This window comes from Colius striatus, chromosome 14, assembly GCF_028858725.1.
Source record: "Colius striatus isolate bColStr4 chromosome 14, bColStr4.1.hap1, whole genome shotgun sequence".
NCBI lineage: Eukaryota > Metazoa > Chordata > Aves > Coliiformes > Coliidae > Colius > Colius striatus.
In genome coordinates this window covers 10,282,571-10,297,384 of record NC_084772.1, presented here as the reverse complement: position 1 = coordinate 10,297,384, position 14,814 = coordinate 10,282,571, and the positions used below count along the sequence as shown (strand labels likewise).

General features: G+C 43.0%; 1 protein-coding gene across 2 annotated transcripts in view; it reads left to right on the top strand.

Moving 5' to 3' along the window:
- The window catches only part of C14H19orf12 (chromosome 14 C19orf12 homolog), a 34,333-nt gene extending 22,969 nt beyond the window's left edge, over positions 1 to 11,364 (top strand). Inside the window, exons 1-3 of one of the 2 annotated variants that reach the window (XM_062007232.1) lie at positions 3,969 to 4,141; positions 7,923 to 8,099; positions 10,330 to 11,364. In XM_062007232.1, coding sequence (XP_061863216.1) covers positions 7,940 to 8,099; positions 10,330 to 10,595 — 426 coding nt within the window. In that variant the 5' untranslated portion in view covers positions 3,969 to 4,141; positions 7,923 to 7,939 and the 3' untranslated portion in view covers positions 10,596 to 11,364. Of the gene's footprint in view, positions 1 to 3,968; positions 4,142 to 7,922; positions 8,100 to 10,329 lie in introns of those variants that run through there. The other variant, XM_062007233.1, reaches the window with a different exon arrangement.
- Positions 11,365 to 14,814: the final 3,450 nt, after the last annotated feature.

Below are 14,814 nucleotides of genomic sequence, written 5' to 3'. Positions count from 1 at the left end.
TATATTTTTGGATCACGTCTCAAGACTGAGATTATGTAAGGCAATTAATAGTGGTTTGTGACCTTCTGCACCAGTAGTCCATCTTTTTGGCATTGAAATTGATTATGCCCAACTTGTTGTTTTATCACCTGAGAGTGTGCAGGAAGACCAAAGCTGCACCTTTTACAGCAGCAGTGCAATGATTTAATTCAGTCATACTGTTCTTCAAATTCAAACTGTTTCCTATGAGCTGATGAGGCAAACCTTCTTCTTTGCTTAGTATCACATAAGGTACATTGAAAGGCTGTGGAGAGACAGATGTTCTGTATCTTCACTTCATATGCAAAAACCTGTTATATCCTTTATTTGCATTCAATTAGAAGTCAGACCCTGATGAGCATCTAATGTAGAAACAGGGAAAAGATTTGCCATCAAGCATATGCTTTGCTTGTAGTGGATCTCTGAAACCTGCTATTGCATCTTCCTGTAGTGATTTGGTCATCTTTGCTGTATTATTTACATCTGCATGCACAGAGGTGAAGAGTGTTAGTAGATGAACACAACTCTTGGAGTTAGGTTCCTGGTTTTAGAAATGTTGCCTTTTCTCATTATTCAGAGTTTTGGAGACAGTGCTGTTCCTTTTAAACAGCATTCTGCAGTTGCAAAATTTCCCATAGTAAGTGGCTCTGTTCAAGGATTTAAATGCTGTAGCATTACTTTTGTATTCATTTCCTCGTTCAACATAGGTTGTACCTTGTTTGATCTTGTGAAGCTCATCACTTTCTTGGTAATCCAGAATATAATACCAGGAACTCAGAAGTTATAAAACTGTATTGCTGTCAAGAAGGGAAGCTTCAAATTATAATTATAATATGAAGCAGATGCGGCAGACTCTTTTAGAACAGATGCCCTTATTCCTGTGACCCTGTAAGAGGGTGCACACTGGAGTTTTATAGTATCTAGGGAGAGGTGTAGGAGGTGTAGGTTCTCTGCAGCCCTAGATGTTAGACAGGGATAAGCACAGCACCTTTGTTTTGTTGCTGCAGCATAGGGTTCCCCAGATTTCTGAGGGAACTGGTAGAAATCTCTTACCCTCCTAAACTTAGTTATGATTAGAAACCTGTTTTTTTACATCTTCCATCTGCTTTCTTCTCAGTGGACCACTCCCATCACACATTCTGGAGAACACATGACATTTCTTTCCTTTTCCCTCTTTTCTTCTTGCCTTGATGTAACATTGTAACTTAACTTGGATATGGGTGAGGATGGTTTAACATACAGAGAGAAAATGAACATTTCAGAAATATATTTAGGTGCTTTGCAAACTTAGAGGAACGAATCTGTATTATTTGCACATGCTCAAGTTTTGAATGTTTTTTCCCTGCCACTGTGACAGGAAAAATGTAAGGATTTTAAGAACAAAAAAAATACAACTGAGTGAAACAGTGAAACAAAATCCGTCACTTACAGTTGCCTAATCCTCATGTTTCCTCCAGGAATCTCTGGCACAAATAAAAATTTAAAGAAACATCTTTTTTCTATCCAAGAAGATTAAGTGCCTCGTCTTAAAGAAATCTGACGTGATTTCCTTTGAAGGTGATAGTTATTTCAGGTAATTGCACCAGGGATTTCTGGACAATTTCTCCAGACTGAGCCTGCTCTTGATGGGCATTTTGTCGAGACCCCATAAGGAACAGCAGGCTGAAAGCCAGAATGAATCATTCTGTTGGTAGCAACAGTCGATCTCCAGCTGAAATGGTTCCTTGATGCCCCTTGGCCTGTCTCCTAGTATGTCTAAAGCTGTGAAAATAGGCAGCAAAACCAGGCTGAGCTGGCCTGTAGGTATTGGGGTTCTGCTCTGTGTTAGGGAAGGACTCAGCAGAAGCCTGTCAAGTGGCTTATCAAACCAGAATGCCAATTGCTGTGGTTGATTTCTGGTGCTTGCTTTTGATGGGTGACTTGAGGGTGGTGGGGAATTTTGGGGGATGAAGGGGAATTTTTTTTTACTCTTGATTGTTAATAGCATAGAGTTCCTAGTAACCTGAATAGGAAAAAAAAATACTGATAAAGAAACTAAATAGTGACACAATGCTGATAAAGGGAAGAAAATGAACCACAAACATAGGAATGACATCTCGTACTTGTAACCCACATACTGCATGAGAATGCAGCAGGATCACCTTGAACTGCTCTCACTCCACTCCATGAATTTAAAAATCATGTGAAAGTTTATCTCAGGTATTGATTATTTGTTAGGACTGGATGGTGACAGGTACATAAACGCATACTAGAGTTACAGTGACAGATACCTTATCCTGTACAAGAGAACACAGCTAGCAGAGCTGTCGCTTCTTGCACCTGGGATGACATCTCCCCGAAGGCCCCCTTGCACAGCGGGGTGTAGGGAGCCTAGAGGTGGAGCCTGCCAGGCAGTGACAACCTGCTGTGAGTCTTGCTGCTTCAATAAGGCCAAGATTAGGGCTTGTGCACTGTTAGTTAGCGCAGGCTGACAGAATATTTAGCGGAATGTGTGGTGCTGATTCATGCTAACCAAGGAGAATAACAGGCATGCCATCAGATGCTGTCTGGTAACTATGTATAGAATCAAATCTTAATGCAGCTGATTGCAATAACCAGATTCCCATTGACTCCAACAGTCAGAATTTCTCTGAGTCTATAGTGTGATTTAAAGCAGTGTGCACATGTTTAAAGGGCACACTCTGTGCTGTTATCTTACATTTTCATTTCAGTAACTTCTACCACAGAAAAAAAATAGATGTAATAAATACCAGCTGCTGTAACCCTAATAACCTCTTTATTTTTAACCAGAGGAGTGAAATAATGATTCAGTTTGGGATAGAGGGATAAAGAAATCCCTCCTTTGATGGTTGGCAGACTTTATTGCTTTTAATTTTGCTCCTTGGAAAGCTGCTTAGAGCTGGAATTTGGGGTGTTACTTTTTAAAATGTACATGGTATTTTGGTTCTTTGCTCATTTTAGGAATTACAACTGATTTTTACATCCAAATCATAAAATCAAGAGCATGGGTAGCTCTGTAATATTTTGAGTTGTTACACAGAGAGTTATTTTATGTGATCATATAAAGCATGGGGAGGTTAAGAAGTCCGAAGTGCAGCCACAGGAAAGGGACAAAAATAGGGAGTTATATTCCCCCTTCTTTTCCTCATCCTGTTTTTTCATCTTCTCCATAAGGAACTGAAGGGAGATGGTTTACCTTACATCAGAAATGAAATCATAATAAAGGCTTATTCGACAAAAACAAAAACCTCTGTTAATAATCAGTTCTTGGGGAATGACAGCATTTTTAACGTTAGGCAGTAACATCTCAAAGATTGTCCTAGTGTTGAGGAACAGTGTGATATTTCAATGGCCATCTGTGACACAGCTGTTTAACGCTGCTTCAGTGCATAGCATGTTTGATTACATATGGTGCTCCATCAGACTGGTGTGCTGCACTTCACCGAGCTGATGGCATACACCTGGATGAGAAGCAGGCAAAAATGCGCTCAGATTATATTCTCAGATTAGGGCCAGGAATATCCCAATGTCCCCCTTCCTCCTCGTCTTGCAGTAGCTCAGTGCGGCCCCGGAGATGCTTTTCCACAGGAAGGGACCTGAAAGGACTGTGACATGCCTAACATCCGTGGCGGCGCGGCGCGGCGCGTGGTGCCGTTGCGAAAGGAGCACCGCGCTCCTCGGCAGCTGTGCCCCCGCGCCTGCGCTGCCCAGGGAGCGCCGCGGCCGAGCCGGGCCGGTAAGCGAGCCCCGCGGCTCGGGGCGCAGTGCCCGTCGGGGGGCCTGGCCCGTTGTGCGGCCGGTGCCGCCGCAGGGGCGGGAGGGAGGCGGCGGCGCAGTGACACCCAGTGCCTGCCGCCGGCCCGCGGGGCGAGCGCGGGAGCTGGCGCGGAGGCCGTGCGGAGCGCAGGGAGGCGGCCCCGCGGCTACCGCCGCCCCGCCCCGCCGACGTGAGGGGCGCCGCGGGCTCCGCGCGGCCTCTTGGGGCAGCCGCTGGGGCCCGAGGGCTCCGCAGGCCCAGGGGCGGGCAGGGCTGGGCTGGGACGGGCCGGACGCTGCGCCTCCCCCGGCAGGACCGCAGCCCGATCCTGCGCGGCCTCCGGAGAGCCGGGCGCTGCCGGCGGAGGTAGGCGGGCGGCAGAGGGAGGGAGAAAAGGGCCGGTGCGGTGCTTGGCGCCGGCTCTGCCCAAGGGTCCGGGAGCCGCGGCAGTGCGTGGCCCTTGCCCGGGCGGGCCTGCCGCCGCTGCTTCCCGGGGAACCGGCCCTTCGCCCTTGGGGTTTGTGTTTGCTGCGGCCGAGGAGATCCCAGGAGAGGTGGCAGCGGGGCGGGGCCAGCGGCCGAGACCCATACCCCGGTGTGTGGCGGGCTGCCCTGGGGAGGTGGAGGGCCCTAGGCCGCCGGGCATCGCCGCCTGCTCTGTCCTCAGGGGCGTTCCTGGGCTTTGGGCCCGGCTAAAAGAGCCTTAGAAACCTTCAGATGAGGCTGAACTTTGACTTCTGATTTCAGTTTTCCCCAGGTTCCATTGCGGCTGTGTCATCGTCTCAGCAACAGTAGCTCTGAAATGGGCGTTTGAGGAAAATAAATAAGAAATATCTGAAGTGTAATTAGGTTTTGTCTGTTTGAAAGAGTTTATAATTACATTTTATGCTTAGTCTGTTTTAGTTATAAAGGTTTTAATAAATTTTAAAACGTTCAGAACATGCTGATTAATTTTAATGAGCTGAAGTTTATGTTTTTGTAGTGAGTCAGGGAAAGCATCTTTAATTTTCAGGCATAGCTCAGATTTTGAATGTACTGCTGGAGCATGCTGCACCGAATATTTCTATAGAATAACAGCCTGTGCTCTTTGTGTTCCAAGTGCCATCTCTCTTTACTTTCATAACTGAAAGCTGATAGATTTGGCTTCAGCATCTTGTAGCTGATGCAAGCAACCCGTAACTTTTTCAAATACTGCCTTCAACATGGAGAAGCTGGCTAGGAAATGAGAAAAAAACCCCATTTTTAATTTATAGATTAGAAAGATATTGAGTAGGTATCAGGTTGACAGGTTAGGTGCCAAATTTCCTTTAGTCTCATTGGGAGGAAATGCTTCCCACTCAGTATTTACTTGCATTTTTAGGCACCCAAGAGTCTTATAAAATCAGTTTCTAGGTTCCTAGAAGTAGTTTGGTTATATAATGAGTAAATTTATTGCTGCTTTTGTTAAGTAAACTGATTAAGTGCGTTGAGAAATAGACAGAAGAAAGTAAGCAACGCTCATAAGGTCACAGTTCTCACAAAATAATATATAAAAAAGATATTAAAGTGCTCTTTTGTGCAGTTCAGTTGCATTCAGGTTGTCTAGCAAATACATGAGTTTCTTACCATCTCCTAATGTAACTGAAACTCAAAAAATTGAACATCTGAATAAATGTATAGTCAGCAACATAATTGCATAATTATAATAAATATTTGTAGATGTTAGTAAATGCTCATGGTTGGGAAAGAAGAGTACAAACACTGAGATAAGAAGGCCAGTCAGCATGTTTTAATCATTACATCAGTAAGCAAGTATGAACCCTTTCTTAGCAAAGTAACTGGCAATTACAAATGCAGAGCAGGCTTAAAACTAGTATATTTAAACCATGTTTCAGTGGTTGCTGATACCAGTCATGGGATAAATCGGACAGACCACCTGCTTTGTAGGTTTTAAATACTGGGCTGGTCTCTAAAGGTAAGGATTTTAAGAAAGTCGGGATGTGGGACCACAAATGCCACTCAAGCCAGCAATATGTGTATGGACCAGTGATGAGACAGTCCTCCTTTGCAAGTAGGAATACTGATATTTCCTCTCCATCCACCAGCTGTTATTGGACTAGTTAATGAACTGGCCTATTTAATCATAAAGTCAGATCTTTGTGCATGCCATTGTGAAGTTGTGTTCTTCAGTTGATCTCTGTGGCTACCTTGCATTTGATTTTACTCTACTGCTGATCCATATTTATTATACAAAAGTTACAGTGTCAGTAGAGCTGTTGACGTATAGGTGAGACAGCAGAAGTTGTGCTGGGTTATCTCCTCAGCATCTGTGCTTGTATAAATCTTTGCTGTTGTCTTGAGTTTCAGTTTGAAGTTCTGCACAAATCATGTGTATGCTTTCTAGCAGTTGTATGGAGATTCTCACTCAATGTTCTTGCTTATCACCATATGGTGTCCATCATGATAAAGTTAGCTTATGGCAAGAGGACTTAAACCTATGTCTTCCTTGCTTGGCAGGTTTGGAATTTGCCCTGTAGGTGATTTTTTGTTCTATGTACATGCACATTGTAGTGATGCTCACTGAAGAGTATACTCCATTAACTCAGGAATGTGTCACTGCTGTCACTAACCAGCATACGCTGTCATTCTGATACGCTGCTGTCAGGCCTGCCAGAAATCCCCGAACACTGGTGGTAAGATGAGGAACATCAATGTTTTCCTTCCACCCCACTGTGCCTTTCTGCAGCTATGGAGCATATGCAAATATCAGATTTGTGTTTAGTGTCAGCAGTGTCTGTAGACACATAGATGATTTGGAGTCACCCATTTTAGTGCAAAAGAAGGCTTTGACTTTCACAGTACTTATTTTTTAATATAAAAAAGTGCAACACTGCTCTGCTTTCACTTTGCACTGAGATCTAGTCACAAAAGGCTTGAAGACAAGTTGGCTTGGGCTAAGAAAATGCTACACACACACTAGGATAGAAAGTGTTCTGGAGGCTACAAAACCAAACACTCATCTGTTTGGAGTGCTAATGGAACCTGCACAACAATAAATCTGTGCCTTCTCTGGGTATGTGATTGTATGTTAAATTGAATCCTTTTTTTTTTTTTCACCTTGCAAGCCCTGTCCTCAATTGGTGTGCAGAATGGCTTAATGAGCAAGCTTTTTTTTTAGTGTTCCATGCTATGTCCTCAGGTCTTACAGTAACACTCCTCCAACTCTGCTATGGGGATGGAGTTTCTTAATTTTGTTTAATGCATTTTCCTCTGGGTTCATTGATCTGAATCAGTGACTTTCATTGGTACTGAACCTATTTTTGCAACATGAGAAGGGGATATTTTTAGTATCTCTGTCTGTTCTCCTATAGTGAAAATAGTTGTTAAAGTCAAAAGCATCCACTTGCTTTGCCAAGCTGAAGGACAAAGATGGATTTTTTCAGTGCTTGGCATTGTGCAGCACCGTGCTCAAGCAGAGTAGCCTTTGAATTCAGTTGCAATTTTATGCAGTCAGCATTTTTGCAAATCTCTCTCTGAGATTGCAGGATGGGTGCCTGGAAAAGTCAGAGCATAAGTAACCATTTCTAAAAAGTTTGATTCAAATGTCTGGCTTAACAGCAAGCAAACATTAGGTGTCAAATAAGGGGCAAAATCTTTTTCTTCAGGTAGAATCTTTTATTTTTGAAAGAAGAGAAGTTGTTGTTCCTCATGCAGCCACTTTCTTTACTCACTACACTTGCTGGCACCTGCAACTCCTAATCACATGTTTCCTTCAGTTATGCCTCCTGATTTACCTGCTGTCACAAGGCGAGCAACTGGGGGGAAAATATGGAGAAATTGCAAGAAGGTGTCCTGTATTAGGGTTTGGGTTTTTCTGTCTAGGTAATTTTCCTGTGCCTTTTCTTGGGGTTGTGTTCAGTGCAATAGTGTGGCGCACTGTGCAGGATTCAGGGCTGAAACCTTCAGCTGGGCATGCCCCACTGCCCTCTGTGTCAGTGATAGGTGGCCACACTCTATGTAGGCCTCTGTGGAATGAGTGGGCTTAGACAGGCAGCAGCAGTAAGCGAATGAGGTAGAAAAGTTTTGGCCTCTGAGGGGTTGTTCTCACATCAGCAGGATCTAGTCCCTGTTGCAGTGATCAAAAGGTAACTTAAAACATCTTTTTCAGGATCTTAACTTGCCAAGATGCCCATCAACGTTAATGATGTGATGCAACTGTTCTGCCATCTCTCTCAGGAGAAGGGGATGAAAGCTGCTATCAAACACTCTGGCCAAGGAGCACTGCTGGCGGGTGCAACAGCATTTATTGGGGGTCTGGTGGGAGGTCCACCTGGAATTGCTGTAGGTAAGAGTGTTTTGCTTTAGGAGGACCTGGTGGGGTTAACTCTATGATTAAAGAAACTAAATATGTTTTCATACACTTGAGTCTTCTTAAGTGTTTATATACTGTCCAGCTTCTTCAGGATGAAAGGGGTATCCACAGCAGTGCCACATAGATAGGAAAGTTGTGGACAGAGGTGAGGACATGTAGTGTATGGGCTGAAGGAAAGGAGTGTGCTGAGATTTCAGGTACCTGGGCCTTAACGTGATAATTTTATATGTTGGCTTTCATATGTTGGCTTTTTTGAAGTGAGATGTGTGTCAGGAGGGTGTGTGTCAGTGTATCCTGATAGTGGCCTTCCTGACTAGGTCTCCCCCATGGCAAGACATCCTGCAGGCTGAGCCTTAGACAGTGGTGCCTTGGAAACCCTTTGAACAAGCTGTTAACAAGTCGTTTGCTTTTGGTGGGTAGAGCCCTGGTTCTGCCAAGGTACAGCAGTGTTCCAGGTGTGGGATGAAGCAGAGCAAAGTAATGGGCTCTGAGCTGTTCATGCAGCTCTGTGCCAGCGCAGTGAGGGCAGACGCAGGGGCACAGGAACACAAGGGACCATGGTAGCACTCGGGGGTAATGTTGGAATGATATTGCTGTGTCATTCTAAATGTCTACTATGCATGCTGTAAGAGGGTCTTCAGTGGTTTCTCATGGTCTGTCATGAGTCAGTGGTTTCTGTCTCTCCCCTCTTGAATTACCTTCCAACTTGTTTCTTCGTAGTTTGGCAGACACAGGTGGTTCATCGCAGTCTCTTGACTCTACTTCCCTTTAATCCTGCCTAGGTTTCTGCATTTGACAGGCCTATACATAGGGAGTTGTTTCAAGCTTAATTGTTGTTCTTACAGTGTCCCTAACAAAGTCCTCTTTTGGCGTTCTGACATCAAGAAGACCCTCATTTAACTTAAAAAATTGGAATGGTAAATGATCCTGGTTCTTTAGCAGGTTTGAGAACAGTTCCAGGGACACTTGCAATCAAATGTACTTCCACTTACACAAAGAGCCTGGATAGGAGTGGAGCTGGAGAGCTGGTATTTGTCCATATTGCTGCCCTACACAAAGAGGTAGAGGATGAATTACTTTCCAACCACAGTGGTCACTGGAGAAACTTTGCAGCATATGGTGCTTTCTGCTTGACTCTGAGGAGAATGGATTGTGGGTGTGTTGCCTGGGGGGAAAAAGTGCAATCATGTAACAAATCTTGTCTTGGTAAACTAGGAACTTAGCCATCAATACTTGTAGTGGCTTTTGCATTAAGTGCTCCTAAATCAGGTATTGATGTTCTCATAAAAGTTCTTTGAAGATGAATTCAGCCATCATAGGCTTTCAGGATTTCTGTGGTATCATGGGAAAAATTGCCAACTGAGTAAAATGTGCAAATTAAGTGGTTTTTTTTTCATCTAGTGAAGAAGTGCATCCCTGTGAGTACAGAAATGGCTTTTTGGAGCAGTTGCTGGGGTAGGAATTTTGGAGGCAGAGTCAGTTCCAAGTCCCTCCATTGGGCTCTCCTTCCTTCCACCAACATATCTGTGTCTCGAGGCAGCGGGGTCAGTCCTGTGAATTCCTGTCAGAGAGGAATCCTGATGCCACTTAGACTGGTAACTCTTTGAAGGAGAACAACCAAGTAGGAGTGTGAAGCTGCCACCACAGTAGGGAGTACCTTCACTGTTAGCTTGATGATCTGGAACATTTCTTGGCCAGCTGTGGTGGACAGTGTGAGTGGGGTGTTAATTTGGTAGGTGAAAGCATCAATGTGTCTGACTCCAGGACCCAGGACACTGTGAGCATCTTCTGAAGTGTGGACTTCAGAAGCAGAAAGCTTGGAACCTTTTGGGAGTCTCTAAGAGATGATGTGTGAATGGCACTGATAAGGCAGTTGTCATTCAGATGTTTTCCTTGGGCATGGTTTTATTTAACAGTAAAGTTTATCCTAAAGAGACTAGTGTCCTAAGGAGTATTGTTTTGTTTCTGATTTCTAGCCTGAAGCTTTTAGTTTGCCTATGTAAAGAGTTCCTTTGTGGTTGTTGGGGATGTCAAAAGCTTTACTAATCCATCTTGGTGCTTTGAACTCATGTGTAAACCTGGTTAAAGTGTACACAATTCTACAATGATTTCTAATAAAGGTGGGAACATGAATGAAAACTGTGGACAGTATTTTGGGGTTTAACATTAACTGGTAACAAGTAACATCTCTCTGTCTTCCTAGGAGGAGCATTTGGTGGATTGCTTGGTGCCTGGATGAGTACTGGACAGTTCAAGCCGGTCCCTCAGATTTTATTGGAATTGCCTCCTGCTGAGCAGCAGAAACTCTATGATGAAGCTGTTGTTATTCTCAGAAACTTAGACTGGACTGATATTGCTCAGCTGACTACTCTTGTAATGGGAAGTGCTAGTCTGCAGCAGAAGTTGACAGCAGTGCTGATAAATTACCTCTCCAAAGAGCTAAGAGCAGAGATACAGTATGGAGAATAAACCTTTCCAGAGCAGGCTTTTTACAGTGTAATGAATTTTACTCTGACAATTGTGATTCTTCAACATAGCAAGTATCTAGTAATCTGTACCAATTTTGAATGTAGACAGATCTAAGTATTGGGTTGGGGTGTTTTTGTTTTGTTTTGTAAGGGTAATATTAGATAACTGCAATATCCTGACACTGACTCGCTATGTAACTTTGAATTACTCTGCACTAGGACTGAATTCAAAGTCACTGAAGGGAATGGTACTTCTCTTATGCTAATCTACCACTAGTTCAAATTTTGAAAGTCGTCGTGTTTTATTTGGGAGATTTAACCAAGTTTGTGTGAGTGCTTTATTTTTCTCCTGTGAACGACATCTAGGTGCCAAAGTAGCTAGAGAGCTTGGAGGGATTTTAGCTCCTGTTTCAGTGCTGCAAAAGAAAGTCAAAGAGTACATTGTTCTACTGTGAACTCAAAAGATCTCAATCTTTGTTGCATTTTTAGTGTAATTCTTAAGTTATTTATTCTTTTATGTAAGAAGTGAAGCCAGTGCCTAAAAAAGAGTTAAAGCCACACCTAAACAAACTGTGCACAAGTAGTAGTTGCACAGTTAGTAGAAGGGAAAGGCATGGCAAGAATACAGTTTTTAAAAAACTAGGAAGTGAGGAGCTGAATCTACCAATTTTGTACTATTCCTGGGATTAGGTTTATCATTTCAGCATTGGTTTCTTGACTGAGTCTGAATAGCTGGTCCTCTGTTTTCAATAAAATATTCATAAGAAGCATCCTAGTGGCCTGTGCTTTGCTTTAAAGTAAATGAAGTCTTTAAGAACTGGACACTGAAGTTCGACGAAGGAGACAGCCCATACTGGACAGCCAGCAGTTGGCAGAGGTGATGCTGATATGGGGAGACATGCCAGCTGCAGTTAGCACTGATAGGCTCCAAATGTAATGTTCCTGAATATCCCAGCCAGTTGTTCACCATTTGTTTCAAGGCACTTGTGAAACATGTGCATGAGTAGAACAATGTGCAGACGTGCCTTCTTTTGTATGTAAAAATAAGTGAAACTGCTCTGATAATTTCATTTTTCCCCTAAAAGACTGATCTTTGTGTGCATGGTGAGGTTCCTAGAAGCTGAGTTTTAAATAGTGAAGTATTAAACTGGGGAGGTGCTGTTTTATACAGTTGATGGGTTTACTTCTATAGGTACAACTTGCCAGTGAGGAATCTGGTGTGCTTGCCTACTTGGAGTGCAGGGCAGTTGTTGTTCCTCTCATCATTTGAAAGTACTTTTTCAGTGACGTGGAAGACAGATAGAAGTGAATGGTAAGTGGGCACTCCTCACTGTTGTCTTTTCATAATGGCAGGCCCAACATCAGTCCTTGTTCAGTTTCACTGATGGATTACACACACTGCAACTGGCTTTTTAAGACTTTACATACTCTGTATACCCATTTTAAAATACTATATTAATGAAGGCTGTTACTTTCACTTGCAATTTTCTGGTTATTTCACAAATGAAATCCACTCTTTCCAAAATAATACCCTGCTAACAGCAGCAGATGATTGAATGATACAGTAGGATGGAGCTGCCATCTCATCATCAGCTGTTTGAGCCCAGACATGAGAGAAGTGGACATCTGATTGCAAAGCAGGCCATAGGAAAGATATTGGTTTCAGTTAATTTATAATAGTATCCAGTATTTAAACAGATCATTACAAGTTTGAGTGATTTCAGACTTCAATATGATGACTCCTGTTTTACAGGTATTCATAAATTTGGGTCCAAACGTAGGTAGCATATTGATATTTATTGCTTGTGTCAGTGTAACAGACATGAATGGAGCTTACATTATGAGTCTTGTCCTGTGCTCTCCTATGGTCCTCTCTTTCTTAGAGTATTCTCTCAAATGCTTTTATTATACCCTTAGAAATTATAAATCAGTTAGAACTACAGTTTTTTAGCCTTCACTGCGGTATAACAGAGGCATGTGTTGATTAGATACCAACAGTTACACACACCCCTTAAGTAACAATTTCTGTTGGTGTCTATACAACACATGCCTCTGTGATATATAAGTGGTTTGGAGTTACTTATATATCAGTTTAGCTTATGTTAAACCCCAGTGCTGCTGAGCTCCCAAGAAGCTCTGTACTTCGTGTCATAATTTCAACTTCCCTAGGTTTTCAGGTGGCTGAAGTAGAACCAGGAAGAAGTTAACTGAGTTCTGTTTATTTTCTGTATCATCATTTAACAGGTTCGATGCTTGTGGAACTTGGAAGGTGGCAGGTACCTGTTTTCCAAGTGATAGCAATATGTTTGCAGTTTTTGCTGATGTTAATAGAACAAGAAGAGGACCTACCTCAAGTGTTCATGTCAAGTGAGTTTGGACATAAAAGAATTAGGAAATAACCACTTCCGACTGAGGAGACCCTGATACATAACAATTGAAGGTGAATGAATGTGGCACCTCACAGGGGTTTTGTTTGTATTTTAGTGGCTTTACAACACTTGATGCTGTTGAATGTTTCAGAAAGATCGCATTCTACCTTTTCTGTTGTGGCCACAGCCCTGTGCTGTCATATTGAGCTTACCATGGTGTTTGGTAGACAGCCTGATGTGGGAATTTGGGCAAGTTAAAAGAATTCCTCAGCAGATTTGGTTGTCTGAGGGGGAAAAGACCAGCTGCATGGGAATGCATTAATACCCATCTGTTGCTGTTCTTGGATGGAGACATGGCTGTGCACCACTGCATCCCTTGGTGCTGGAAACAGCCATGGGCAGGGGATGGCATGTCCTGAAATCCATTCCAGCTGCACAACGTCCAGGCTCCGTGTAAGGCGCAGCCATTGCCCAGGAAATGAGGTAACACTGTGCCAGCAATTTTGAGAAGCAGATGAAAGAGTTGCTATGGGGAGATGTACATAGTTATGTGAAGAAATCATCTGGGATGCTGGTTATTAACTTGGTTTGGTTGTAGATGTGACAGAATCAAGCTAGATTTTCACTGACAGATGGTGTATTTTTATTTCAAAAATCTTTTTTTCCTATGTCTTTTATTTTAAGCTATCGATGAGTTCAGAGTGGCTTCATTAGAAAGTGTGATGTCAGCAGAGAGAGGCACCCAGAAAAGCACTCCTGAATTCAAACATGGATTGGTAACTGAGATGTGCCATCTAGTGGCAATTACATTGTTTCTTAAATTCAGCCTACTAAGGCTGCCTTAGTAAATAGATAACACTGTTCCTTACTTTTCCATGAAAAGTAAATGTTTTTTACATTTACTCTGTTAAATGTTGGCTTTAATATCAACCCAACTTCAGACTAGAGTAGAATTCATATACATTCCCCGCTGAAGTTGGGGTTTTTTGGCAGTTATCATCACTGAGTGTCCTGGTTTTGTCTGGGACAGTTAATTTCATCCCTAGTAGCCAGTACAGGGCTGTTTGGATTTATTGTGAGAAAAGACCTTGGTAACACAGTGATGTTTTAGTTGTTGCTGAGTAGCCCTTTTCCTAAGTCAAGGATTTTCCATCTTCTCCTGCGCATGGCCAGGACAGCTGACCCAACTAGCCAAAGGGCTATTCCATACCATAGGATGTCATGCCCAGTATAAAGACAGGAGGGAGTTGTCTGGAGGTGCCGATGGCTGCTCTGAGACTGGCTGGGCATTGGGCAGTGAGCAACTGCATTGGGCATCAACTGTCTCTCTTGGGTTTTTTTAATCTCTCTTTTTGTTACCCTCCATTTCTTCATTATTATTATTTTATTTGAATTATTGAAATGTTCTTATCTCAACTTTTAAGTTTTACTTTTATGCTACTCCCCATCCCACTGGGGTGAGTGAGGGTGAGAGAGTGGCTGTGTGGTGCTCAGTTGCTAACTGTCTGAGGTTAAACCATGACAGTGAGCTATGTCTGCACAAATATTTGCTGCAGCTGTAATGTCACATTTAATTATAGTGAGATAACACACAATGAGGCAGAGGAGGGTGGATTCACCGTCATGATTACTGAAAGACAAGTGGATTTCATCAGCTGAGCAGCAGCCAGTTTGCAAAGACTGATTGATCACCGTTGAATTGGCAAGCCAGGACAAAGTAATTGCCTGTTTCTCTGGGGGTTGCATTTCTTTGTTCAGTTTTATCACCTTCAAGTTTGCACGTGCAGCAGCTCTACCTGGACCCACACAGCCTTTGGAGCAGTGCTCAGCTCTTGTGCCCAACTGACCTGT